Raw genomic sequence first — 25,290 nt, 5'->3', positions numbered from 1 at the left:
GTAAAGGGATTTGGAAATAACCAGGATTAAAATTCTTCCCTACATGAACAGGATGAAGCAATGATGACACCAAGGAGAATAACCTAAATGTTAACTCAGTTATTAAGTCCTCTCAAGCCTTTCTGAAAATCATTTCCCAATAGCTCTCTTTATTAAACTCCCATCTTTAAACATTCAAAATATTCAATATACTCTACCACTTAATGATATTTTATCTTATACTGGTAGCATGGTTTCAAGTTATATTCTTTTATAAACTTCCTGAAGACAGGAATACTTCTCTACTCCTCACTGCTAAGGACTCTGTGTAAGGCACAAAAACACAGCTGAAAAAAGGGCCTACTGATGAACAGAAGTCAAGATCTTGTCTGTGAAATTCCAAATACTGTTACTTAGTTATGAAGTTAACTGGGAGGATATTGTTTGCCTACTGGGGCAAAGTTAAAGCGTTAGCAAAAAAAGCAGATATCAATAAGTAGCTGCCTACTTATAATAGCAAAAAGCTAGAAACAACCAAACGTCTGTCAACAGGGGACTGACTGGAATAAACTATGCTATATATCCTTTAAGGGAACACTCGCAAGTTGTAAATAGGAATGAAGGATACCTTCATATGTGGGATGGAGGGAATAGAATTTTGCAGATTTAAGTTTGAAATTATGTAAATGTTTTGCATTTTTCACAAAACAAAATTAAACCGAAATTTAAAAAGCAATAACTAAACAGCAAAACAAAGCAAATAAACCTGTGTATCAGATTAATAGCCAAACTCCTAGAAAATAATGTGCTAAACATTCTAGGTGTAAGAATGGCAAAGAAGGGCTTCCCTGGTGGCGCAGTGGTTGAGAGTCCGCCTGCCGATGCAGGGGACACAGATTCATGCCCCAGTCCGGGAAGATCCCACATGACGCGGAGCGGCTGGGCCCGTGAGCCATGGCCGCTGAGGCTGCTTGTCCGGAGCCTGTGCTCCACAATGGGAGAGGCCACAGCAGTGAGAGGCCCGCAAACCGCAAAAAAACAAAAAAAAAAAACCCCAAAAAACAAGAATGGCAAAGAAATCTTAAACTGTTTTCGGTAATCATATTGGTATTGTTATCTTGAAACTATAAGTCAATTAAGAATTATGTTAATGTTGTTAGGAATCAAGATTTCCAGATGAGAAAGATACAAATATAAAATCCAAGAAGTTAAACAAAAATCCTATAATTACAAAACTGCTTTAGAAATATAAACTTGAATTCATGGTGTATATTCTATTAAAAAAATATATATATATATATGTGTGTCCTAACTATTCACTGAAAAGGCCTAAAAATAATAACCAACCCATTAGTAAATGGGTATCCCTAGTAGCAAGACTGTGGTCTCTAAATATCATTTCCATTAAAGGGAAACAGCTCCTTGGAGAAATGGCTGATTCCAGGTCAAGGGCAGAATGATTCTGGAACAGCTTGTTACACCAAATAGCAAGGACACATTAAAGGCTACTGGAGTCACAGCCAAAGGACCCAGGAGCCAATCTGAAGAGACTTCCACTGGCCAAAACTGAGACAACTGGGACAAATTTTTTTAACAGCAATGTATGGAAACATCAAATATATTAAGATGCATGAACTCATAATGATACTAAGAACAAAACAAAATCTTCATTGTTCACTTCTGGATGGTACTATGAACAAACTCATTATTCTGAGAACTGGTAAACACAGGGAAAGAGTCATGCATTATTTCTGCCTTTTCTGTACAAACAGTACCTCAGGGTAATCAAATACTTGCTGAAGAAGTTCTTTACAGGGGACATCCCTGGTGGTCTAGTGGTTAAGACTCCGCGCTTCCAATGCAGGGGGCGCGAGTTCAACCCCAAGTTCTTTCCAGAAAAATCCAGCCCCTAAATGAAGATGGAATGCTAGAATATCACCGCTTTGCCACGCCTAATGAATTAATGGACTTAGGAAACAAACTGAAGGGGAATATTAAGTGACTGGATCAGACAGACAACACCAAACCCACAGATTGATCTTAACATTAATAAAAGAGGGGATAAGCAGACTTTATCCACAGTTTCGCTTTCTGCAGTTTCAGTTACCCGTGATGAACAGTGATATGAAAATATTAAATGGGGGGCTTCCCTGGTGGCGCAGTGGTTGAGTCTGCCTGCTGATGCAGGGGACACGGGTTCGTGCCCCGGCCCGGGAAGATCCCACATGCCGCGGAGTGGCTGGGCCCGTGAGCCATGGCCACTGAGCCTGCGTGTCTGGAGCCTGTGCTCCGCAACGGGAGAGGCCACAACAGTGAGAGGCCCGCGTACCGCAAAAAAAAAAAAAAAAAAAAAAAAAAAAAAGAAAATATTAAATGGAAAAGTCTAGAAATAAACAATTCATAAGTTTTAAACTGCATGTTGTTCTGAGCAGTGTGACGAAACCTTGCACCGTCCCATTTCGTCCTGGCTGGGATCTCCAACCATTGACACCATCTGCTCCTGACATGCAACCATTGACACTGTCACGGCTCCATGATTCTGGATCCCAAGAAGCAGATGATCCTCCTTCCGACATACGGTTAGAAGGTCAATAGTGGCCTAACGCTATGTCACAATGCTCACGACATTCACCTTACTTCATCTCATCAAGTAGGCGTTTTATCATCTCACACCATCACAAGAATATTTTGTGAGAGACACTACATTCACATAAGTTTTATTACAGTATATTGCTATAATTGATGTATTTTATTATTAGCTATTCTTGTTACTCTCTTACTGTGCCTAATTTATAAATTAAACTTTACCATAGGTATGTATGTATAGGAAAAAACATGGTATATATAGGGTCCGGTACTAGCTGTGGTTTCAGACATCCACTGGGGGTCTTGGAACATATCCCCCACAGATAAGGTGAGACTACTCTATGTCTTGTGATGTTGAGACTACTGTATGTCTCCTGATGTGATGCAACTGGAAGAACAAAGGACTATCAACCTGAATCAAATACTGAGAGGCCTCAAGAAACTACCCGTTTACACAGGGGGTGGTGGAACATATTAAACAACACCACAGGGATGCAATCAACCAAATCCAGAATGTGGGAAATTCTACAGGACAAACGACCCAGTTTCTTTAAAAAAAAAAAAAAAAAAAAAGTGGCAAAGGGGAAAAAAGAGCAGGAAGCCACCTCTGGCTAAAAGGGGGACTTAAAAGGTATATCGATCATCATAAAATGAATATATTCAGAGCAAAAAATGTGAAAAAATATACAAAGCAATTTAAATTATGACACACCAGAAAGAGTTAAACACTACTGGATATTTGATGATAATAAGAAATAATTGTTTTTCTGCTTCAATTTGATGATGGTGTCATGTCAGAAAAAAAAAAAGAAGAACAAAAAAGAGTCATGTACCAAAATGTTCATTGCAGCTCTATTTACAATAGCCAGGACATGGAAGCAACCTAAGTGTCCATCGACAGATGAATGGATAAAGATGTGGCACATATATACAATGGAATATTACTCAGCCATAAGAAGAAACAAAATTGAGATATTTGTAGTGAGGTGGATGGACCTAGAGTCTGTCATACAGAGTGAAGTAAGTCAGAAAGAGAAAAACAAATACCATATGCTAACACATATATATGGAATCTAAGAAGAAAAAAAAAAGGTCATGAAGAACCTAGGGGTAAGATGGGAATAAAGACACAGACCTATTAGAGAATGGACTTGAGGATATGGGGAGGGGGAAGGGTAAGCTGTGACAAAGTGAGAGAGTGGCATGGACATATATACACTACCAAACGTAAAATAGATAGCTAGTGGGAAGCAGCCGCATAGCACAGGGAGATCAGCTCGGTGGTTTGTGACCATCTAGAGGGGTGGGATACGGAGGGTGGGAGGGAGGGAGATGCAAGAGGAAAGAGATATGGGGAAAGAGATATGGGGAAAGAGATATGTATAACTGATTCACTTTGTTATACAGCAGAAACTAACACACTATTGTAAAGCAAATATACTCCAATAAAGATGTTATAAATAAATAAATAAATAAATAAATAAATAAAAATTTAAAAATGAGTCCTTAAAAACCAGCTTCCTTGCTGAGGTTCCCTGGTGAGGTGCAGAATTCCCCATGGCCTGAGAAGAAGCAGGGGAGGGCTGTGAGTGATGCAGTGAGGGCTCCACTGTGTCAGGTTTAGTGTCTGCCATCTGTGAGTACAACGCTGTGCCGGGTCATGGCTCTCTGTATTCCCAGGGCTTCCCAAGGAAGACACCTGCACGTAGTGGACCTTTTCACAGGGATGACTCCCATATGCCAAGCGAGGGTCACATTCACCGCCTTACCTGCTGAGCCTGGGCCTGCTGCTGCTGCTGCTGGTAGAATGTGCCCGCTGGCTGCTGTGCAGGAGGCGGTGCCGCCTGCTGCTGCTGCTGCTGCTGCTGCTGAAGGAAGAGCTGCTGCTGGTGCTGGGGTGTGGCCTGGGCCTGGGTGGGCAGACCCTGGGCCTGCGTGGAAGGCGGCTGCTGTGGGGTGGGCGGAGCCTGGGGCTGCTTGGGCTGAGACTGCGGTAGGGGTTGGCTGGGTGGAGGCTGGGGTTTTGGTTGAGGAACGCTGGCTAAAAGGCCAGGCTGATTGCTGGATCCTGCAAGGAGAATAAACTCCATATAAGGGCTCAAAACTCTCCCAAACGAACGCGGCTTTCTTTCTTGCCAAAGCAATAAAGAGGGGGTGATCAGTGGACAGATAATCCCAAGATCCATGGGCTTCTCACTGTCCTTGCACCTGGAAGGCCCTTCCTTCTTCTTGCCATACTACGTGCTTCATATTTTTCAAAACATGGTCCAATAACAGTGTTCAATGCTTGTCTCCTTCAAAAAGTCCTCCCTTGCTCACCATCCCATGTAGTCAATTACTCCCTTAGTCAGCACCCTGAGGATCTACATATTCAACTGGACTTTGATGCTACTGCACATAAACACAATCTTTGCATTTGTGGCACACTGCAGGACAAAAGCATTCTTTGATGGTTTACGTGTATGTTACACAACCCCAGTCTGGATGCCTGATTGTAAGTAAATGACCACCAACTTCACCAACAGCAGCTTCCTGGTAGGGGGAGTGATGGTTGTGTTCAGTTACTTGATAATTTGGATCAATCCTCTTTACGAAAGGAAACTCAGTCCGCTCATTAGAAATGGAAAAACAAAACATGAAGAGGTGACAGATACTTCAAGAGACAGAGCATTAAAGAAATAATTCCTCTGTGTCCAAAAAGATTTTTTTTTTAATGCAAAGATAAGTATATGAAATAGAGAGGGAGGCAGGGGATGAATGGACCACGTCGTAAAATCAGGGTCAAGACTAGAAAAAATAGAGACAACAGGCTTCAGTGGCCTTGGAGATCCACTGGAGAATTCAATGTGAGGCCTTCCTTTTGGCCAGCCATTACCCATACAACTTCAAAGGCAGCTCATCTCCAGTTCCTCGAGGACAACCATTACTCTTTACATGTCTCTAGATTCCACTCCAGGAAAAACCAGGCTTTCCAAGACTTCTCTACAGTCCAGGATGACAAAGAGGTGTACCAAGTTTCAAACCAACCTAGTTACTGACCTGTGGCCTGAGGTGGGGGCTGAACTGTGGCCCTCTTTCGAGGTGTCAGGGCTGGCTGGATGGGAAGGATTCCTGGGTTGGGCTGAGTCTGCCCAGCTTTAGGCCTCTGGCGGGGTGCTATTGAAGTCTCTGTGGTGGGAATGGGATCTGTCAGTCTAGAAAGAGAAAAGGTGAAAAAAAAACCGCCTGTTAAAGGGTGAGAAAATGAAAAGGGGGTAGACAGAGTACATGATGGATAAGCTTTCACCTCCACATTCATCCAAACCTTCCATATCCACTTAATCAACATTTCCCAGAGGGTATTCCACAGGATGTTACGTGTTACTAGATGTTATGAAAAAGAAAAGGTGGGCAAATAAGTTTTAACACACTGATCAAAATATCAGATTCCTTTCTAGAAAAACTTTTCACTTGTGAACGTGCAAGGAATACCTCAAAGACAGCATTATATAGAATGCAACGTTTCTCAAACTTTTTTGATCTTGGGACCATTTTGCCTAATACTTCCTAGGATTCCCTAGAATATACTTTGATGATAATGCAAAGAGGGGTTTAAAGCAGGTGGTTTTCAGATGTACAGGGACTCAAACTTGATTCGAACTAGCTGTCAAAATGGTCTCTCTATAATAAGAAGCATCAAATGAGTTAATCCAATAATGCAACTAGAAAGAATAAGTAAACAACTCAAGATAAAGGATTTGGGGAGTGTGACAGGAACTCTATTTCCTCCAATACACATATTTGCTTTTTTCCATGGTAATAACAATTTTTAGCTGGACATAGGGTCACCCAGAGTAAAAATCACATTGCCCAGTCTCGCTTGTAATCAGGTATGGCCATGTGTCTAAGTTCTGGCCTACGTGGGATATAAACAGATTGTTATGTAGCAGTTTCTAGAAACCTTAAGAAATTCTGTGCATGCTCTTTGTCTCTCTTCTTCTTTGGCAATTCCTTGATCCTGCTGCTTGGAAGAGGGATGCTGCCATATCGGTCCATGAGGGCATGGCCACAACCATAGGGATGGTGGAGTGATGAGCTTAAAGCAGCCTGGGTACCTGAGGGCTTTGTGGAACAGAACTCCATATCAGCCCTGGATTACTTGCCTCCAGATGTTGTTTACTTGAGAGAAAAAAAAATCTATCTTACATAAGCCACTGTCATTTGCACTTTCTAGAACTCACAGCCAAATCTAATCTAAATGAGTACAGAGTGTAGTCTGCTTGCTCCTTGTGATGGTGCTACAGCCCAGGTGGTAGCTTCCCTTGATTTAGAGCAGTGCAGGAAGCTGGCTACTAGCTAACTTAGATCAGAGTGGCTATCCTTTGAAAACACACTTTAGGGAGTAATAGCTGAGGTGAAGGCCAAAATAAACAAGCTTCGTGAATATTTCCAAAATATATCTGGCACAGCCTCCATAAAATGCAAAATAGGAAGCAGAGCAGCTGGCCCCATGTCCTTCCTCATGACATGTCTCCAAGGCAAGCCCATTCTGGACCCCGAGGCTTTTCACTGGCATCCTGCTCTCATGCTGGGTGGAAAGCTGGTAATATAATAGCTATCACATCGGAGAGGCTGTGACCTGGGGAAGGGAGGTGGGAAGGAAAACAGGACAGATGCTGGGAAAGAGGAGAAAGGGGTAAGAAAGATCAAGCCAAGGGTGAGGGAGGTAAACAGACTTCTGTAGAAAACCAAATGCCAAGAACTTCCACACTGGTCTCCTAAGGATAACACTTTTAGAATCAATGGGATTTGGAGTCAAAGAAAACCGTACTTGAACTCTAGCTCCCCAGTAACTAACTGTGATAACAGGCATGCCACTGAACCTCTTTTAGCCTGGGGTCCCTTATGTATAAAATGGAGACAACAATACCTACTTTATGAGGCAGATGTGAACATCAAATGTATGAATAACTGTAAAACCATTTTATAAACTGAAGCGTGCTCCAAATGTTAGTTTGTATGGACCTCAGTATATTGTAAGAAAATACAGATCTTGAAGCCAGGAGATCTGGCTCTAAGTTGCCCTATCTGTGTGATCCTGGGCAAACCACTTAACGTGCAGAGTAGAAAGAGTGAGGATGCTGGAGTTCTGGTTCTTCTGCTAACCACATACTGGCTAACTACCCTGAGCAGCTGACTTACAATTCTGAGTCTCTGTTTCCTCATCTGTGAAGTGAGAACAGCAACAACCTCACAGATTTGTTTTAAGGGGGGGAAAAGGTCATCTTACTTATGTAAAGTACCTAGTATGGTAGCTGGTATATGTGATGCCTCAATGAATAGCGGCTACTTTAAAAATAGAGTTTGAGGACAATTCCCTGGTGATCCAGTGGTTAGGACTCTGCACTTTCACAGAGGGCGAGGGTTCAATCCCTGGTTGGGGAACTAAGATCCCACAAGACGCGTGACGGGGCCAAGAAAAAAAAAAAAAACAGGAGTTTGAAAGAAAAACCCACCTCTCAGGACTGGGGAGCAAATGTGATCACGCAAATGAAATCACTGCAGATTATATACAGGACAGCTTAGATCCAAATCTCTTGGCTGTAAGGTCTGTATATTCTTGCGGCATTACTGAGGTCCACACAAACTAACAGTTTGGGCACCATAGAGCTTATATAAGTTACACAGTCACAGGAGTGTTTGATGTTCTCATCTGCCTCACGATGTAGGTATTATTTTCTCCATTTTACACAACACAGTACCACTCAAACGTCAGCAGGTATTATAATTTTTATAAATGTGTATGCTTTGTGGGAATGGATCTTTGCTTAGCCTCTATACATACCAAGTCTGGGCCTAGTACAAGATGGCCATAAGCCCAAAAGATTAAGCTAATTAAATCAGCCCCAAAAGCAATTCCTAGAGGTGAGCATGGCAGACTTACTAACATATAAACAGAATGCAAAGTAACATCATGGACGTAGTTTGCTAAGTTTGTTAAAAACCAAAGTCTTACTACTTTAGAGCCACATCTGGACTAGACACACAACAGGCATTCTATAAATATTCAAGAATTTTCTAAAACAGAAGTTATTTTACTATTCTATTAAAATTCATATATTCCCATCTAGGGTGCTTTGTTGATATAATTTGCACTAAGGCTTCCTTGACATGGGAGTGTGGTAGAAAAGTAGGGTATAAACAACTCTGGGACTACCCTGAGAATTTGCCATTTGGAAGACATGGCAGCCATGAGGATGCGCCTTGCAGACCTTCGACTACCAGGGTGTCAAAGACCAAGTGGCCCAGCTATTGTGCTCCTGAAATCCACTGCCCTGTGTGCCCCGAGGCCACGCTTCCCAGAGGCTGCTCTCAGCCATAATGTCCCAGCCACAAGGATATTAAGGCAGGCCGGTTCCTAAAAGACAGGACTCCTGGACAATGCATCTTCCTTACCTTGTGTGGCAGGCAGTCCAGGTCACGTGGAGCCAACCTTCTCCTCCCTGCTCTGGGTCAGACCTCCGTGCTTTCTGATGGCTCTCCCAGCTTCCTCCGCACCCACTCTATTTTCTCGCACAGGGGCATTTCCCCAAATAAAACCCTAGCTTCTTGACTCCTCTCTTGACCTGCTACTTGGAAGAACCTCCGTTATTTAGAATGTGATTACCTAAGATCCATAGGCTCTTTTGCTGTTCATGGACTCAATGCTTTGACCTGTACTTTCCTAATGTGGCTGGAGCCCCAGAAAGTAAGATTTCCTGGAGATTAATGTGGTGGACTAGGCTATGCAAAGGCCAGGACACATGTTTAGCAATATTGTACTAGCAATACTTAAGGTCTGCTGTCACCGCACCTCTGAATGCCCTGCACCTATTCCCAAGCAAAGGGAGTAGCTGTGGGGTTCTCGATTCTCTTTCAGATGTAGATCTCTGTATCTTACTATATTCCAACTTGCACTCCCAAAGAACAGTTTCTGCCTGGGGGAGACAGAGTTTCCTTTCCTGTTCTGTGCAGCCTCTGGCCATGGCAGCGTTAAGAATCAAGAACCATAAGGTGCCCTCCCCTGCTACTACAGCAACTTTCTTACCTGGCCTTTGGCTGGGTCTTTTTTGCAGCTGCCTCACTGGCTTTCACCGGTTCAGGGAGCTTTGCAGGAATGGGAGAGTTCTATAGAATTGAAAGAAAATTTTAATAGGACACCAGAGATTTTTTAAATAATTGAGATGTAACTGACATACATTATATTAGTTTCAGGTGTACAATATAATTGATTTGATATTTGTAAATATTGCAAAATGATCACCACAATGAGTCTGGTTAACATCTATCACCATATGCAGTTATAGAATTTTTTCTCTTGTGATGAGAACTTTTAAGATCTACTCTCTCAGCAACCTTCAAATATGCAATGCAGTATTACTAAGTATAGTCACCATGCTGTATATTACATCCTCATGACTTATTTATTTTATACCTAGAGATCTGTACCCTTCTCCCATTTCACCCAATTCCCAAAACTCACCCCACAGATTTCTTTGAAAAAGAATAACCAGCATGATTGGGCCAGTGGAAATACACATTAGGGTCTTCCGGAGTGGCTTTCAGACCCTGATCTCTGGTCTGGGAAGGGAGGAAGTTAACCTAAGTATATCCCACTGGACTCAGCCCCAGTCAGGGAGGCAAAGGATCTGAGAAGGGGACAGAGCAGCCTGAGTACAGCACACTCCACCCCTGTCATTCTCAACCTCTGGGCCAGGCAAGAGCACTGGGGCTTGATCTCAGCTCCCTCCCCCTCCTACAGCACAGCTTAGAAGTGATGTTATGAAAGGAATGAAAAGAGGTCTGTAAGCTATACTTAAGCTCTCAGCTAGATCTCAGAGACGTTGGTGCTGACTAGTGGGCCAAGCTAGGGTGCATCTAGCCTTCACTGAGAACGCTGGGAGAAACCCACAGCCGAGGTGTGTGTGGTTGCTGAGCCAGCCCCTCTTCCCAGCATGTGAGGCACTGCTCAACCCACAAGGCAGGTGGAGCTCCTCGGGCTTGGATTCTGCACCATCCGTCTAACAGCGCCTCCTGTGGTTAGGGAGCCACAAGACAACGGCTGACCACCACTGAGCAAGTGCCAAAGGGCTTGAGACTGGTGACGCTTACTTTTTTTTTTTTTTTTTTTGACGCTTACTTTTTAAAAATGAGTTACCAACCTGAATGCTTCCAATCCTATTTCACGTTATTTAACTTCATGAATGGGAAAGTGGGACAGCAAAAGGGATCACGTTGTCTTAGGTTACTGCACAGTATCCTTCATTTTAATCTGGGAAACCCGAACCATGGAACACTAATAATGAAAGTGGCTTTTAGGAGGCACCTCCATTTCCTTCATGTTTTCAGGTGGGGGGGGAGGGGATTTTGGCTAGAAAATTTCTCCTAGCTTCTCTCCCACCCCGCAAGCATTCCTCTCCCAAGGGAAAGGGGGAACTTACTTGACTGATAAGACTGGGAGAGAAAAGTGAGCTGGTCTGGCTTGCCCTCGGCCCCCCTCCTCTATGGACGAGCCTGTCCCTCAGGAACCAGGCGTTCGCTGCTCAGTCATGTGGAGCTAATGTTAGGGAGCCTGACTGGTCAAGCCACATTCCCTGATTCAGTCTTCTTAGTAATAAAGCCAATATGCCGAGCTCCCTCTGAACGATTCCCACATCTGATTCCAAATGTGGGAGTGAAAGAGAAGTGTTACTTATCAGCACCCTCAAGCTCCAGTAGTGACATCAGAAGTTCATTACTGGAGAAACTATAAGACAATTTGCAATTAGAAATTTTTTACTCCAGCATCCATTAGTAAAATATTCAAGAAAGTTGAATCATACTATGACATGAGAAATATGCCAAGACTACAAGAAGGGTGTTTACAAGCACCGTACTCTGAAAACTGTCTGTAGAGTTTACGATGACTATGTGTAGAAAACATTCTGATGGCCTGACATATGTGGGGAGGGTAGAAGAAAAGGAGTGTGTGTTCCAGACTGGCCAGCAACAGAAGCAAAATCAAGAAAGGTCTGCTACAGCAAAGGAGGAAAGGGACAAGGGGCTTATGTTCCACTAGGCACAGTGGCAAGTCCAGGGCCTTGCCTTAGGGAAACGGCCTGCCCAACCTCCTCTCGGTAAATACAACAGGCACGTTGGCTCTCAGGGAACTAGGACAGCTGACAAGGTAAAGTTGGTCAATCTTTACCCAAAGCGTTCAACTCAATCCCCAGGGTGTGTGTGTGTGTGTGTGTGTGTGTGTGTGTAAAATTGCCTCAGTTTTATAATTAAATTCTATGGGAAAATTGGATTCCCTTTATAGCAACTCCTTCATAGTTAGCCTTGTTTGAATGCCCCCTACTAGATAAAGCAAGGGGCGCCTTATTCATTACCCCAGGAACGCTAAATGACAATTCAATCATGTTTACTTCCCCCAAAGAGCACCTTTCACATACCTGTACATTTGGAATTGGGCATTCTTTCTTGAGTAGTTTAAATGAGAAGTAGGAGACCTGGTAAATATCTGGCCTTTTGTCAGGGTCTGGTTCCAACATATACCCTAAGATAAACATATATGAATTATTTAATAATACCCAAAGAGTTATTACATTAGCTAAGAAGCATAATTTCTCTATTACCAAAATTCTGTCTTTTTAAAATTTTTATTTCTCATAAAAGTCAGAGAGTACGATTAGCCCTTTTCTTCCCCTCTCAGAAAGGGAAGCTCTAACTTTCCTAAAATTTTAAATACCTGCAAGAAAATAACAAAGTTTTTGAATTGTAACAAAGATACTTTAAGTTCACATTCTGTGACCTGCACAGCAGGGACTCAAGTTCTCAGTGTGGAACTTAACACATTCATTTTCTGGTACCTAGGAAGTTCTGGCCTCCTTCTTTCATACTATCAGCTAGACAAATGATTATTCTTTTTTTCTTGATAATTATAACCAAAACTCAAATTTCATGAATTTACTTATTATTCTTTTGTTGGAGGTACTAGCTGGTTTCCAATCTAAAAGAAATGACAAGATAACAAATACATCTCTACTTTTACTGTGATCTACAGATCATGTGTCTGTTTCCAGGTCCTTTAAGCTTCTGCTCCTTCTGAAGCTGGAAAAATCCCCAGGGGAAAAAATCCTTGAGAAGGCACACAAACACATACACATATACATGTAAACAGCAATGTAAGGCAATTTATTGCTTAAGTAATCAAATGAATGGTTCGGACCCTAAGTTGAGAAAAGACTGATGAGGCTGCAGCCTTATGAAGCCCTTTGCAGAAGAGGCAGGAGCGGAGCTGGTCCTTGAAGGCAGGAAAAAACTTAGGGCAAAAGCAGAGAAAAAGACATTCCAGGTAAGAAAACAGTCTGAGCAAAGACGGACTTGGAGAAAGGCAACAGAACGCTTTGTTGCAAGGAATAGAGGAACCAAGAGGACAGGGCAGAGGTCTCCTTGTCAGAGAATAAAGGGAAATAAGGTGGGGAGGATGAATCCAGAATATATGGGACCATTGGCAAGCCATGAGGTTTACTGAATAGGGACATGATAGGGTGGTATTTTGTAAGATTAATCTCATAGTGAGGGTGTGTTGGACAGACAGGCCAGTCCACCAGTACAGGCATGAGCCGACAGGGTTGGTATATATTATGGTGACAGTGATGAGAACAGAGAGAAATGTCAAGCAAACAGGAGAAACTTCAAAGAAAGCGTTAATGCTGCTTAGGAAATGACTGACTCTATTCTGTCTTGCTAGCCAGATCCAAAGAAAATGTTAAACTTCAGTCATCTGGGCTTGAATGGCGACACCACTGATAGAAACTGAAAAGAGGAGAGGGGAACCTTGTGCTGGGAGTGAAAGGGGCATGTGTGTGTGTGTGCGTGGGGGGATAACAAGAAATGCATTTTCAGACCTGTGAGTTAGGGTGACAGTGGACTCTTCCAACAGTTTGTAAAGTGAAACAGATCAGAGTTTAGGAAAGATGCCATGTTACACACATTCATAAAGAGCTGTTTTTCGTAATATGAATTTGCTGCAAAAAAAAATTTTTTTTTGCAAAAATTCCTACCATTCTAGCAATAAATTTGGCGATTTCCCCATATTTCCTTGCAATCTCATTTACATAGCTGCAATTTTAGTACAGATATCAATATGATGCTTTACCTCTGAAAACATCCAACAACCATTAAACACGATATTCTATTCCTTTAAATACTGCTCCCGCTTCTGTATTAATAAACGGAAGAGGCGGATTGATAAAACTCGTGTAAACTAGTATAATGGAATGGGTAGTCACTTAAAAGCTACTACTATGTTAACTTGGGTACATTACCTATACTTTTTGAGGCTCCGTTTCCTCATTTGTATAATAGGGATAATTATATTTACTATATAGCAGTGGTCCCTAACCTTTTTGGCACCAGGGACCGGTTTCATGGAAGACAACTTTTCCACGGACGGGGGGCAGGGTGGGGGGGAATGGTTCAGGTGGTAATGTGAGTGACGGGGAGCTGCAGATGAAGCTTGGCTTGCTTGCCCGCCGCTCACCTGCTGTGTGGCCGGGTTCCTAAGAGGCCATGGATGGGTACCGGTCCACGGCCCAGGGGGTTGGGGACCCCTGCTATATAGGGTTTTAAGAATTAAATGAGGTACACGAAGGCCTTCAACAAATGTGCTTCTTCTATTTTCTCCAAGTGTATCCCAACCTAGGACCCAAAGTGCGTTACTCAGGATTTACAATCTGTGATTGTTAAAATGTGGATACTAAACATCTTGACCAAAGTAAAAAGATAATAAAAATCTCTGTTTCTTTAGCATTCCAATACAGCGGGTTGAGCAAAAATTACTTATTCTGCCATCTGGTTAATGAACATTAGTACATATGCTTACTATGATGATACAAAAGAGTGGGGAATCTTAAAAACATTTTAAAGCATTGAGTTTAAATGCTTTTTATCAAAATCCAGTGATTAACCTAAATGAGAGGAAAAAACCTAGCTCCATAGAGTTATATAGTTTTAATTATGTATTCACTTCAGCCAACGCACTGCAATCATTTTAATTTGAGTTGCTTCCAGTTTTGCAAAGATGAATTTCTTATCGCTTGATATGAGTCAGCTGGACTCCTTTGGTACCAGAGCTTTCATACAGACTGCAAGAGAACAGGGCAGTACTGTAATGCTCAAAGCCCAGTTAAGATTTCTGCTTGGGTGGCCAGCCCAGGTGTGAAACCAAGTTTAGATTTCTGGCAAAAAGACTCACCACTCTAACTAGACACCGTTACATGGTCTTTGATTGACCAACAGTTATCAACTGATTTCTTCATTTTTGCATCCCACTCATCACTCCTGGGATCTAATCCCTTTATCCTCCAATCCATTCCTAGAGATTAGAAATAAAAATGTGAAACTAGAAACTTTAAATACTTACGAATTAGGCAATGCATATCTTGGGAATATCGAGAGTTATCAGGAATTGTGAAGTTTCCATCACAAATTGCCACTTGACTCTCTCCAAATGGCAGAGTGAAGTAGCATAATTTATACAACAAACATCCAAGAGCCTAAAAAAGTAAAAAAAGCAGATTGCTACTAGTGATTTATTTATCATAACTGCAAATGGGTCTGCTGAGAGATACTGGCACCATCCACATTTACAGCAAATCTAAACACTCTGTACTATTAACCCATTAGAAACTTGAATTTAGAACCCAACATCACTATATATCTGCTAAGTTATATTATTTCTATCCTCATTACCAAATTGTGCTCCAATAAAGAACAAGTATTCAGCTGGTTTTGCTCTTAAGAACTAGTAACACATATGTGAGAACCACTTAAATAATGGGCAGGTCACCTGAATAACTTTCACAGAGGTCTAAACTCATTTTCTTTGACATGCTTCGAGAAGCAGGGGCTCATCACCTTGAGTCAAGAATAACCCTGAGGGATAAGTAGACAATGATATGGTACAGTGGCCACTCTTGCTATGGCACTGTCTGCATTAAACTTGGGAGTTTACGGCCAAGACTGCTGACATCTGAGATGTGGATAGGTTAGTTGACACCTACCCAAATGTCTGCCTTCGTAGTGATGATTTTGCCACTGTACAGGTTAACCATTTCTGGTGCTCGATAGGACAGCGTTGTGTATCTACAATCAAGAGATTCATATTTTGTTAAATATGTCAATGCTATAATTAAAAACCAGGGGTAGCAGAATTACTTTAAAAAATATACGTGTATATATCTATCTATCTATCTATATATATATATATATATTAGTAGAGTCTAGTTCCCTGGGAGCACCCTGGAGAAGACAGTATGGAATATTAGTGCAGCTGAAATGAAAAGCAGTCCTTGGCACACACCCACGGCCCTCTGGCTGCAGTCCTTCCAATCTAAGAGCAGGTGGGGACGCAGACACTAAGGCACTAAATAAACTCTAAAAGCAACTTTTCTTGCTCCTCAAATAACAAAATCTTCTCCTGTAAATCCCTGTTGTCTGATAGTATATTTGGCTGATTTTTTTTTTTTTAAATAGTAATCCCTTTAGATGTGGCTCGACACAGAGATGTAATACTGGCTGGAACACTCAGGAGGATAAAGTGGGCCCTGGATAGGCTGGGAGGTGGACGGATCTATGCTGCCAGCATAAGGCTGAAACAACAGTTTTCCTCTTATCTCTGGCTCAAGAAAAGAGAAGGATAAGCTCATCTTCAAAGTGAGAGTCTTAGTGTTACCAAGCCTGTGATTTGCGCTGCTGGAGTCTCTAGAGCCCAGAGGGCTCTGCGGTTTAGGTGCCCATCAGGGCCTTGGACCGTAAGTCTTCCTGCCCCAGGCTCGGTTGCCAGGTGTGAAGCAGGAACGGAGAGAGAGGATCAGGATATGTGTGCACTCTAGACTGCTGATTTATGAACAGTGATAGTGAGTGCTGGTGCCTGTGAAAAATCCAACACTCTGGACAACAGGGGAAAATGGGTCAGGTTCTTACTGGAATCACAAATCTAAAGAAGCTTTTTTCTCGTGGAAGTCAGTGATTCACTATCTGTAGAGACTTTAACAGCCCTACGCACCACTAATTCCACTAGATTGCAGGTGAGCTCCTTATGAGCAGGAAGGAATACACAGCCATTTAGGTTTCAGTAAAAAGCACAACCAACTGACTGGTAATGTCACAGCTGTCGTGATCCCACTTAAAAACATCACAGTACTTCTAAGGTGTGTGCGCCATTTTAAGGGCTATGTGATGTAAATCAAAAGATCTATGCATAATGACCATAGGACCATTGATAAAGTGCTGTAAGATTCCTTCACTTTACTCCACTGCTCAACGGTCATGAACCCCTTCCCCATCCTCCACTTAAAATCCAACAGCCCAACTGCCAACGAGGGGCAACTGACAAGCACCACTGTCTTCTCACCCTGACCTTCTCAATCATAAGCTGAAGGTAAAACTGCTGATCCGATAATGGATAAAATTCCAAGAAAGGAGGAAAAGCTTACTTCTTAATCTCATCTTCTACTGCATTGACTCCTTCAGTTTGTGGATTCTGGAATTTGTTGGTAGCACTTCCAAAGTCACACAGGACGTAGTGGCCTCGGTCATGCAAGAGGATATTTTCAACCTGGAAAACATTGCCCAGCCGCCCATTCCAAGACACCGTTTAGTACTGTGTTTGAAAATTTGGTTTGCATACACATCAATAAGATAATTTATTTCTGATAATCTCATTAATGTGCATAGGAAAGTTATTCTCCTCTAAGTATGTCAACAAGGGTCATTCCAAGTGGAACAAAAAAAAGATGCATGGCAATAGGGTGAAAAAAGGAAATTCCACGGTGGGGAAGCAAGAGTCCCATTTTCCCAGATTTCTCGTCACATTTCTCAGCTCTGCAGAAATGGTCCTTATACTGTCAAAGCTTTCCTCAGGCCCCCACTCAGACAAATAACACTTCTTCCCTACGTTCCTTCAGTACTCTATTCTTCTGGATGTCAGGGATTTCATTTGGGCCTTATAAACACATATATCAATTTCTTTACTACGATAGGTTAGGATTTTCTGAATTAATAAATATTTACTGTATTTTGCTTACTTCTCAAAGTGATTAAAGGCCTGTGGGCAAATGCACAGTTCTCCTGTTAAAGTATCATCCTTATATACATATATATATGTGTATGTGTGTATATATATATATACATATATATATATTTTTTTTTTCCCAGTATGTGGGCCTCTCACTGTTGTGGCCTCTCCCGTTGCGGAGCACAGGCTCCGGACACGCAGGCTCATGGGCCTAGCCACTCCGCGGCATGTGGGATCTTCCCAGACCGGGGCACGAACCCGCGTCCCCTGCATTGGCAGGCGGACTCTCAACCACTGCGCCACCAGGGAAGCCCATCCTTATATTTTTATAGATGAATTCTTTGGGCAGTGAGTTAGGAGTTCTGGGTAGGAGGGAGCTTCTGAAGACCAGAACCTAGTGAAATCCTTCGTATCAAAGGACACTGCCAAAGAAATAACAAATCCAAAACAGTGGGCACTACTGTACTCAAGATGTATTAATTTTTGGTATAGGTGAATTGAGCTGACTGCTTTGCTGGAGGACAGACCTGGCTATGCATGGGCAGTAAAGATCTTGTTAGGTCAGTAAGTCTGTAGTCTCCATTGTCTTTTGTCTTCAGCCTTCCAAAGACTGATCACCTTCGGAAAACAAAGATAAGAGTAGACTATAAACTCCCTAAGGACAAGCACAGGTATTTGTAGTCTTCTCTACCAATGCCTAACATAGTGCTTAGAACAGAAAATGTTGGTTAAATGGAATAAACTAAAAAAGAGAAACGCATACAACACCGTGTGTGTGTGTGTGTGTGTGTGTGTCAGTCTGTCAGAAATAAGACAGGAGCCACCAAATACCCAGGCCCCTACTATTACTGCTAGTCCTTTAAAAAATATCTTGTCAATTATGATGTCTCTTGTTTCTATACTTTAATTCTTCTAAAATTATAAAAATGTTTATTTTATAGTCTGTATCTGCTAAATCCAATAACTGAAGTCTTTGTTGCAAACTGACTCTGTAGTTTATTGTTTCTTACTCCTACTGAGTGTCACTCATGGTATTGTTGTGAGGGGTTTTGTCATTGTTGTTGTTAACTCGTGTTCCTTGGAATTTATCTGTGGGAAGCCTTGGAGGCCTGAGTTTAAAGTCTATTATTCTTCCAGAGATAATTCACTTATGCACCTGGGGCACTAATAACCTATAATCACTTTAATTTACAATTTTGACCTTGGGAGTTTTAGCCATACAGGCAGTGTGAACTATGACCGTAAACTTGCGTGGATATGCTCTTGTGAATAAGAATTCTTAGGGGAGACTTGTTCCCCAAAGACAAGCCTGAGTCAGGTAAATATTTCCACCATCTACAGCTTTTTACAATGCTCATGAGTTTAATCTATGTACACCAAGTGAAACAGTCAAGCTATCCTGAACGTATACTCACTTTAGGAATCTAAAATAATTCTAACAAGGCAACACTAATATTTCCAATCGAATTTAGAGGTTATAAAGAGAACTGCTACCATTTACTGAGCTTTTACTAATACAAGTACTACTGTCTCAGCACTTTACATGGATTATCTCATTCAATCCTCATAGTAACAATGTAATAATAATCCCTGTTATACAGACAGAGAAAGTGAGGCTCACAGTGATTAAGGAAGGAAGTGAACCTAGGCAATCCAGCTCTAGAGAAGGACAGGGAATTGTCTTTCTGCCAGGGCAGGAAGCAGGTTAGAAGCAGAACAATTACTCCAAGCCCCCCATCCCCATCCTCCTACCCTGGTAGGGATGACTACACTCACCCAATGTACTGGATACAAGCTTAAGGCCAGGGGTATCTTAGTTCTTTATGTTTAGAAATGTCCCTATAATAGGAACCTAGTCAATGAGGAACCAAGTGTCTAAATGCTAGTCAGGCTGATTTGCTCAATGTCTGCTAAGCATTCCCCATAATGACTAGTTTTTTTATTCAATTATTGCTCCCTCCACTAGTCAACTCCTAGCCAGTCTTCAAGGCCTTGCTCAAGCCATAACTCCTCAGTAAAACTTTCCATGGCCACCCTACAAAAATCTACAGAACTTACCACTGCTAGGAAGGGTTGACAAAGACCTTCTGTCCAAACCAAGCCATGCCCACTGGTTACTTACCCTCTAGTCTATGGCTGTTTTTAAGCTCCAACAGCAGACTCAGGCAGCTGAAATAGAGCCTATATAGCTGACAAGCCTAAAATATTTATTCTTTGGCCCTTTGCAGAGAAGTTTGCCAGCCTCTGGTCTATAATTATATTATGCTCATGTGTCCCCTACAATACCTGGCCAGTACTTCACACACATAAGGGACCCCTAAATCCCTTATTCAGTATCTTTCAGCAACAATCTTCCCTGCTGGCCTCATATCCTACAGGGCGCCTGTGAAACCATGCTTCTCCTGTTGTATGTGTGCAGTCCCTTCCTGAATCAGATTCTCTCCTTCTAATGTTGGAATGTACAATCTAGAAAACTGAAAAGCGAATTCATATCAAAACACAAACAAGGTAGTTCTAGGGACCAAAATCACTGTTGGGGAAGGGAGGAAAACTAAGTAGACAAAGGACAGAATAAAAGATGAGGCACATTGGGGTTTTTGGTTTTGTTCCCCCCCTCCCCCGCTTAAAAACTAGGTTTGTATTTCTGGTTAGTTCCAGACTGACAGAACTCAGGAATTATACTATATCTAACCTGGTCCCCAGTTGGCCTCCCTCCCTCCCACAAAGATAGCATTGTACAAAACTATATTTACGGGAAAACCAGTTAAAAATTAAGCGTGTGTACAAAAATAGACAAGAGAGCCAGAGATATCAATGTAGGGAAGGCCTGAGCAATATCAAAGAACTATCAATGCAAAGAAGAACCATAATCCCTGCTTTGGTTACCGTGCAAGTCTACTGGGAGGATCAGTTGAGATTACGAAGGTGAGATCACTTGGCAGCAGCCACTTTAGCAGTAGCTGCAAGCTCCGCCCTCTCTCCATCCGTCCCTGTGTAACACCAGTGAAGACCTCCGAGCTCCTGCTGGCTGCTGCCTGCATCACCGCCAGCACCATCATCAACAAAACACTTAACACAGAGCATGACATGTGGCAACCACACTGCACCTGGGGTTCAGAAGACCTCAGGGACTATTTTAGATGTCTGGCCTTGGACCAATGTCTTTGGGCTTGTTTCTCATCTGTAAAGTAAAGCTGATAATAATTCTATCACTGTTCTTATGAAGCAAGTAAGAGAATGAACTGTAAATCTCCCTATACACATGTAAGATAGGTATTGTTATCATTCCTTTACTAAAGAAATACATTTGCACTCCTACTACCTCCTATTACGTGCCAAGTACTTTTCTTGGTGAACAAATCAAAGTTCATCCTCTTGTGGAGCTTAGGGTTTTTTGCTGGGTTTTTTTTGGCCACATTGCATGGCATGCGGGATCAAACCTGTGGCCCTGCAGTGGAAACATGGATTCTTAACCACTGGACCGCCAGGAGGTCCCTTATTTTATTTTTTAATTTTAATTTAATTTTATTTTTGGCTATGCTACAGGGCTTGGGGGATCTTAGCGTGCTGACCAGGGATCGAACCCGTGTCCCCTGCAGTGGAAGCGCAGAGTCTTAACCACTGGACCACCAGGGAAGTCCCTCTCATGGAGCTTAGAGTCCAGTTGATGATTTTTTAAAAAAAATAATATTAAGTATAACTGCCCGGTAGTGATAAATATTGTGGAAAAAACTCCAGCAGATTAAATGTATGTTAAGTAAAGAAGGATGATACTATAAACAGCACAGTCACCCTGATGAGGGGAGCAGCCATGGACCACGTGTGGGACAAGCATTCCCAGTAGAGAGCGGCCAGCATAAAGGCGCAGAGGTGGGAGCACACATGAGGTGTCTGAGGCACAGAGGCAGGCCTTTGTGGCTGGGGCGGCACCATCCTGGCCACCGGAAAACTGAAAATATGGGACCGGACATATTGTGGGCTAGCACTCTTATGAATGAGGAGACAAGATAATGCTGGGCCTTGGAGGAAGTGCAGGACTTAGATAAGTGGAACTAGGAACAGGAAGGCACAGGGGCAGGAAGATATAAACAACAATGGTATCAGCAACTAACAGAGCTTAATATAGGCTCAACCCTGCCCCATGTACGCTTCTACCTACAGTACTGAACGAAATTCTTACACAGCCTCACTGTCCCTCTTAACACACGAGAGAACGGAGTCCAGTTACCTAACATGTCTGAGGTCACAAGGCTGCGAGGGCGGGATTCGGGCTCAGGCTGCCACACTGCTGGGACTTCACCCTCCCCTGTTGCGTTAATGTGAGAGAAAGGAAACAATGAGGGCAGGTACCATCGTCCACCTGTGAGATGACCAGGGCCGAGAGGGATTTAAAGAGCTTAGGAAGGTCAAGAACGAACTGGATCTTCATACACCAGCTTCTGGAAGCTTCAGAGAATGTGCACGGTGACTTCGTTTTTGGCCAAGCCCTTCAGGAAGTCAGCCTGACGTTGGTTACCATCACTTACAACCGCCCACCTTTCAGCTCATTGAGAGTTTAACATTGCTGACCTTATTCCCAACCTGTCAGCCTAAGAGCGTTATTAAAGTCGTCACTCCCAAATTCTGCTCACAGCTTTAGCTAAGAGGTCTGGAAAGCCACGTCCTCCTGACCTCTTCATCTTGACAATATCCCAAGCAGATACGGCATCCAGGCATTTCAGCCACAGAGTTTCATTTTTTACCACTGGAAATTGTGGAGGATTAGACGCATGCAGGTTTTCCAACCTGTGGCTCCAAAAACAGGACAAGAATCTTCATCCTATTCATGAGATCTACATCTCCTTTCTGACAACTGAGGAGACATTCAGGACTTTTTCAATCTAGAATGTACTTATTAAGTCTTAACCCTTTCTTCCCCTTTCTTAAATGTTAGGACAAACATCATGGTAAAATACAGCAAAACCAAACAAACAGAAACCAAACTGAGAGTAAACAACCTTGGCCTTTGTTCTGGTTTGATCACTGAAATCACTGTTCAGGCCACGGCCTTTCTGGGCAGAGGCTTCGCCGTTGGTAAAAAGAAAGGGCTGCCTAACGTGGCTGTCCCAGGTCTACGACACCCCATGATCTGCAGGAATGACCTCTATCATTCTTCAGAGAGACGGCAATTAAACAATGGGGGAAATAATGAAAATGTTAAAACTATGTACTGGAGGAGAGACTTTCGATAAAGACCAGAACTTCTGTCGTGGTTATTTTTAGAACATAAGCTGCTTAAGGACAGGGACCGCTTTCAGCTTATTTCCCCTCTGGAACTTGCAAGAAAGACCACACACGTGGTAGGCAGGGCAAGAGGGTCCTTTCTCAGGTCTGCGTGTGACCAAGCTGGCCGCTGCAGAGGGTGACACTGGCTCAACACGGGGCCCTACAGCTGGCCTGGCCTGTGCTCCCTCCTGTGCCCCACAGACTACTCCCGAGGCGCCTGGTCGCCAAGGGAGACCTCGCTCATAGGGGAGCAACCGGGAGACTAGCCACCAGCACGTTCTCTGGCCAAGAGGACAACAAAGGACTTCTTGGCTGTGGCTACTGCTAGGACTGTGCTGGCTGGTTCCAGCCATGACAGGGAGCGCAGAGTGGCCAAGGCCCTGTGACGCAATGACAGAGCCAGGGCAAACAGGAAGCACAGGGGGACTTTTCACGCCTGCCTAGGAAGTTGGCAGTGCAGCAGGCGATGTGACTGCCCACCAAGCACACAGTAGTAGAAGTCAACAGGATCTAACATGCTAACAAAAGCCTCCAGATGGCAATGAGCGTAAGACTTGGGGAATTTGGGAAAGCTTCAGCAAAACAACCGGGAGTCAACGACGAAAATCAACAGCAACAGGACTCCTCTAGAACAATCACAATCAAGGCCTCCTCCCAGGGGCCCCTATTTACACTCCTTATTTCCAAGGTCAAGGAGAAAGGGAAACAAAGTCTCCTGAACCACTACTGGCGAACCAGCAGCACACCCGATGGTCTTCAATACTGACTGAACACAACTACTGTGTGCCCAGCCCTGGGTGATGGAGGGGCAAAGGGCAGGGGCTGAGGAAGAGCGTGGCAGCCACTCGCTTGTGCCCCAGCCTTACCCTGAGATTCCAGTTTGCTCCGAGTTCCTCTGCTGAGACATCTCACAGGCTGTTCAGAGCAGTGAAAGAAGAGTCTAGGCTCTGGCTGCTTGAGACCAACCGCCGACCGTGTCCCCAGGCAAGACACTGAGCTCTGTGCCTCAGGTTCCCATCATGGGTGACGCTTCTCCACCACCTCACAGCAGCACTAATAAGCTGGGAATGGGTAAACTGGGCAGGTGCTATTTACAGGTATGAAATGATTATCATTTAGGCCTCGTTTAATCCAACAAATGTTGACAAAAGTTACAATAAAGGAAGATTTTGTTTACCATGGGAGTAGCACTCTCTAAAAGGATGCTCAATGGCCCTCTTGGTCTCTTCCCTTGCTCTCACCTCCCTGGGTGCCCGCTCAGGACTTTCTACGCCAAGGATGCGCCTGCACACTGACATGCATGTTCTGCTTTAGCCTCACCCTGACACTAACAAGGCTGGCGTTGTTGTCTCCACCTTACAGACGAGGAAGCTGAGGCTCTGAGGCTAAGTGATAAGAGGAGCAACCAAGGAGCCTGAGGGGCCCGGAGAACACGCTGCACAGGGGTCATGGGAAGAGACAGTCACAGAGGAGGCAAATGCCATAGGCAGGAGAACGAGACAGGGAGAGCAATGTGCCCTGCGCATCTGGCAACGTGAAGGGCGCTCATCACTCACAGAGTTTACGATTCAGTCGGTACAAGTTACTGTGCTATACAATCTGAGTTCCAATATGAAATCGAACCCCATCTGACCTGGGGGGAGAATGGGCTTCTGGAGAAACCTGAGCTCATACGGGTCACAGAAGCAGTGCTGGTGCAGCTGGGCCACACTTCTCCCCCTTTTCTTTGCCCCTCATGAACTCTTCTCCAAGGCAGGTGGCAGGGAGAAAGGTCAGGTCCTAAAATGTTGGTACCACTGCCTATTTTGAAATACATGCTAACATGCCCAAGAATTTCACTCATGGTTAAGGAAACCAGAAATAAACTGTCAAAACCTGAAACTAATACAACATTGTAAATCAACTATATTTCAATAAAAAAAATAAAGTGTCATTATATTCTTAGAGCAGTGGCCTGCAGTCACTCTAGCCTGGTCTGTAACTGGCCAGGTACCAAGCCCTTACCTATCGCCTCATCTTCAAATGCCTTCTTGTTCCCTTCTCTCGGCAGTTCTCGGGCTCTGCTCTCTGCCTGAAATGCCCTTCATCCTCTCTGTGACCACCTATATCCCACCAGTCCTTCAAAATCCGACTTTTCCAGAAGGCTCCAATCACCACTGCCAGATCCCACTATCTGACCACATATTAAGCCACTTGAATCTCTTCCACTCATCACTTTGTTCTATAAAGTTTTGTATTTCACTTATTTAGGTTTCAATTCCAAATCTTTCATTTACATTCTCTCACCAACCCTTTAACATGATGAGCATAGGAACCATGTTGTATCGGCACTGTCCCCACAGAACTATGTACTTGTATGATGTGAGGCTCATAATATT

The 25,290-nt window shown here is 43.3% G+C and overlaps 1 protein-coding gene across 2 annotated transcripts in view; it reads right to left on the bottom strand.

Moving 5' to 3' along the window:
• The window catches only part of AAK1 (AP2 associated kinase 1), a 154,247-nt gene that overhangs the window by 40,298 nt on the left and 88,659 nt on the right, over positions 1-25,290 (bottom strand). For both annotated transcript variants that reach the window (XM_029232349.1, XM_029232348.1), the window contains exons 6-12: positions 17,067-17,188; positions 15,633-15,714; positions 14,993-15,125; positions 12,018-12,121; positions 9,632-9,711; positions 5,605-5,759; positions 4,335-4,633 (exon numbers count right to left, since the gene is read on the bottom strand). In XM_029232349.1, the coding sequence (XP_029088182.1) occupies positions 4,335-4,633; positions 5,605-5,759; positions 9,632-9,711; positions 12,018-12,121; positions 14,993-15,125; positions 15,633-15,714; positions 17,067-17,188 (975 nt within the window). The remainder of the gene's footprint in view (positions 1-4,334; positions 4,634-5,604; positions 5,760-9,631; positions 9,712-12,017; positions 12,122-14,992; positions 15,126-15,632; positions 15,715-17,066; positions 17,189-25,290) is intronic.

Source organism: Monodon monoceros, unplaced genomic scaffold (genome assembly GCF_005190385.1).
Source record: "Monodon monoceros isolate NGI ecotype Baffin Bay Population unplaced genomic scaffold, NGI_Narwhal_1 Super_Scaffold_19, whole genome shotgun sequence".
In the NCBI taxonomy this organism is placed as follows: domain Eukaryota; kingdom Metazoa; phylum Chordata; class Mammalia; order Artiodactyla; family Monodontidae; genus Monodon; species Monodon monoceros.
The sequence above is the reverse complement of the archived record's forward strand: the minus strand, read 5'-3'. Positions and strand labels throughout refer to the sequence as shown.